Consider the following 4,119-nt stretch of genomic DNA (forward strand, 5'->3'; position numbering starts at 1 on the left):
ACTGATTTTCAGAGAGATTGATCAGCTGGCACAAGGTCACTCATCTAGTTAGCAACGGAGCTAGGATCTATGTCTCTCCAACTCCCAATCCCTACAAGTAACCACAATGGGCACTGCCTTTCAGCTTCCTGTCCCGAGCTGGCCCCATTCTAGGTAATGCATAATTGGTACTCAAGACATGTTTCTGGGCCGGGCGTGGTGGCTCACGCCTGTAATCCTAGCACCCTGGGAGGCCGAGGCGGGTGGATCGCTCAAGGTCAGGAGTTCGAGACCAGCCTGAGCAAGAGCAAGACCCCGTCTCTACTAAAAATAGAAAGAAATTATATGGACAACTAAAAATATATATAGAAAAATTAGCCGGGCATAGTGGCACATGCCTGTAGTCCCAGCTACTCGGGAGGCTGAGGCAGTAGGATCGCTTAAGCCCAGGAGTCTGAGGTTGCTGTGAGCTAAACTGACGCCACGGCACTCACTTTAGCCTGGGCAACAAAGTGAGACTCTGTCTCAAAAAAAAAAAAAAAAAAAAAGACATGTTTCTGAATAATCAACCAGAAGCATAATATGCTGACAAAAATCTTTTGACTGTGTATATATTTCTTCTGGAATGGGTTGGCACATGGCCTTGACTTTCTGCAGTCTTATCTCTAGACTGATAGTTTATTGCAAAGTCCCACTTTGCTGGTAAAACTAAACTTTGTCTTCACTGTGTTTGTTAAGTGGCTTTTTAGAACAAAATATCAGCAGACAGAATCCCTTAGAAGACTATGGTATTGGCCTTGATCCTAGAGCACTGAGTTAGAAAATTTTCCCAAGGACTAGAAGAACTATGTGGCAGGGAATTCTAAGCAACATGTCCTTGTAATTTTACATAACATGAAGTAGGGAGCTGAGGAAGAAGAGAAAAAGTAGATTTTTAAAATTAATCCTGTTATAACAATAACAGCCACCATAAGTTGAGTGTTTATTGTGTAGCAAACTCTGTGCTTGGTGCTTTATATATATTATTCCAAATTTTTTAGCAGTCCTGAAAGGTAGGTTTTACTGTCCCCATTTTACAGAACAGGAAAACTGAGACTCAGTGAGCTCAAGTAACTTGCCCAAGGCCTCGCAAGCACACATAATATCTGACTCCAAAGGCCCTGGCTCTACCCTGACTCTCTGAAAAAAAGCCAATTAAACACCATCAGCTATAACAGAACCAACGTTATCAAGAGAGAAATCCCCTAGAACTGTGGTCCTCAATCCCTGGGCCAAGCCTAGTACCAGTCCATGGCCTGTTAAAAACTGGGCCTCTCATCTCCGCCTGAGTTCTGCCCCCTCCTCCCCCACTTCCTGTAGTTGGAAAAATTGTCTTTCATGAAATTTAGGAAGCTGGGCCACACAGCAGGAAGTGAGTGGTGAGCCAACAAAGCTTCATCCGTATTTACAGCTGCTCCCCACCGGTCCCATCACTGCTTGAGCTTCACTTCCCCTTCTTCCCCCCTCCTCTTGGAAAAATTGTCTTCCATGAAACTGGTCCCTGGTGCCAGAAAGGTGAGGGACCACTGCCCTCAAACATCTGGAAATTCTATGGCTAATCAAGGTAATTCTAATTATTAAATATAATTGTAAAATGCAGTTTTAGAGTCCTAAAATAACATTTGTCTTCACATAAGTACCTTATTTGAACCTTCCTTTTACATCTTTGTAAAACAAATTAGACAAGAGCAGTGTTATGATCCCATTTATGGATGAGGAGATTGAAAGTCAGGGAGACTAAGCAAGAGATAACAATACAGTTGGGACCCAGGTCTTTTACTTCAGAATCTAGTGAACTTACATGCAGAAGCATTTTTTGTTTTGTTCTGTTTTTTCTGATGTGAGCTTTTATTTTAAAATCAATACCAAGAGATTTGGTGGGAGAAAAACTTCTCTTGTAGAAATCCGAAGATTAAGTTTCACTACTAAAGTTTTATTATTCCATAGTATCAATCTACAAAGTGGATTATATATCAGTCACGTAGACTACTTTACACTCAAGTCTTATAATACAAAGCAAATGATCCGTTTTTCAAAATATATCACATTTATTTTCCACTATCCTATCCTTGCCACTCTCAAGGATGAATTTTGGTTTTACCATCTCCTTGCTTTAAGATTTGTTTTTTTCTCTTGCGTTTCTTTCTTTCTTTCTTTCTTTTTTTTTTTATTTCATTCTATTCCAGGGGTACGTACACTCTGGTTACATAAATTGCCTTTGCACTGTCTGACAAGCGTGCCCATCCCCCAGACAGCATGCACAGCACCCAGCACCCGTTAGGTGTGGATTTCCCCGCCCCCTTCTCCCCCCTCCTACCTGCCCAACACCCTATGAATGTTACTTCCCGTATGTGCACATTAGTGTTGATCAATTGGTACCAATTTAATGGTGAGGACATGTGGTATTTGCGTAAAAGCAGTTTTGTTGTGAGTATTTTGAACCTGGAAGGCTAAAAGTTTGCCATATACAGAACTGCTTGTTTCTAAAGAGTTGTCTCATGCTATTCCTCTCCCTCATTTACCCCCTCCATTGACACTTCTTTTCCTTACTATATTCACTTATTGCATAAATATTGTAACAAGAATAAAGGAAATAATTAGAAGAAATTTCTTTTTTTTTTTATTCCATTGATACATTTTATTTGTAAGTATGTATTACATCCCTAGAAAAAGAATCCCAGGATTTTCCCTCCTGTGTATTTTCTTCTTGGTTCTTCCTGGTCCATGATGCCAGCTGAAGTTGTCAGTACAATGAAACCAAACTGGCGGGATGGGAGCAGATTATCCTGCCATTTTTCTATATCTTTGAGTTGCACATCAAATCTGGGGCTGATTGCTCCATGTTTGTTTAACCTGCCTGTGTGATTCACAATTTTCCCAGCTCTGTGATCATTGATGATTTCAAATTCGCTGATGTAACCGTGCTTCATCTTCACAGTTAGAAACTGGACCATGACTTTGGAGCATGGCTGTATAGGAACCTGGCATTTGCCTCTTCTTTTGGCATTGTTGATGCTCTTAAGAGCATTGGCCAGGACATTCACGTGCATTATTATGGCTGTTGAGGCCCCCACAGGGCCAGAAATCCTGGGCCCAGCGTCCTTGCAGGACACCAAAGGCAAGCCTTAGATTGCTGGATGGTGCTGACAGCCGACAGATGATGCTGGACTAGAAGAAATTTCATTCATAGTTCCAGTACTCCAACTTATCGATTATTTTTAATTTTCGATTATTCCCATCTAGTCCTTCTCCATATACCATAAAAAAGCACAGATACACAAATACACACACACACACACAGATACACAAATAAATAAATATTAATTTTTTTAGAAACAAGTTCTCACTCTGTCACTCAGGTTGGAGTACAGTGGCCTGATCATAGCTCACTATAACCTCAAACTGCTGGGCTCAAGCAATCCTCCTGCCTCAGCCTCTCAAGTAGCTGAGACTACAGGCACTCACTACCACACTCAGCTAATTTTTCAATGTTTTTAGAGATGGGGTCTTGCTATGTTGCCCAGGCTGGTCTCAAACTCCTAGGCTCAATCCATCCTCTTGCCTCCACTTCCCAAAGTGCTACTGTGGCACAGGCATGAGCTACTGTGCCTGACCATAAATAAATATTTAAACTTCTCTTAGAAATTATTTGAAATTTGGTGCTGATCAAGTTGGTGGTCATAGGTACCCAGTTTCCTCTCAGCACAGATCTTGATATCATGAACCAGGCATGTAGAAAGAAGAGAGATCAACAAGGGAAATACTTACACAAAGTTAATGATCATTTCTGTAAAGATGTTTTAAAGAGCCACCACTACCATATCAAAATTCTAGACATAATAATTATCCCTCAACAGGAAGCAATAACTGGTTCTCCAAAGCAGAACTCTCCTGGTCCTTTGAATGTTATCTTAATCAGAGTGACATTGACCAAAACATTAACTGTAATTATCTCTGGGTGGTGAGATTTACAAGTGATGTTTATGCTCTTGATTCTTTGTTGCATTTTGTGAGTTTTCTACAGTGAACATATAATATGTTTGTAATAAGATTAGAATTAATAATAATAGTGGTATGAATATGATGTGTAGTTGGTCTAAT

At 40.5% G+C, this 4,119-nt stretch overlaps 1 protein-coding gene across 1 annotated transcript; it reads right to left on the reverse strand.

The window, feature by feature from the left end:
• Positions 1–2,671: 2,671 nt before the first annotated feature.
• LOC138386456 (small ribosomal subunit protein uS8-like) lies at positions 2,672–3,068 on the reverse strand. Its single transcript, XM_069472878.1, has one exon. The coding sequence runs from the start codon at positions 3,066–3,068 to the stop codon at positions 2,682–2,684; it is 387 nt and encodes a 128-aa protein (XP_069328979.1). The 3' UTR covers positions 2,672–2,681.
• Positions 3,069–4,119: the final 1,051 nt, after the last annotated feature.

Source organism: Eulemur rufifrons, chromosome 7, assembly GCF_041146395.1.
Source record: "Eulemur rufifrons isolate Redbay chromosome 7, OSU_ERuf_1, whole genome shotgun sequence".
Lineage (NCBI taxonomy): Eukaryota > Metazoa > Chordata > Mammalia > Primates > Lemuridae > Eulemur > Eulemur rufifrons.

Bases quoted from the DNA above. Each gene is read 5' to 3' on its own strand.
- LOC138386456 (XM_069472878.1), bottom strand. From the start codon at position 3,068: ATGCACGTGAATGTCCTGGCCAATGCTCTTAAGAGCATCAACAATGCC.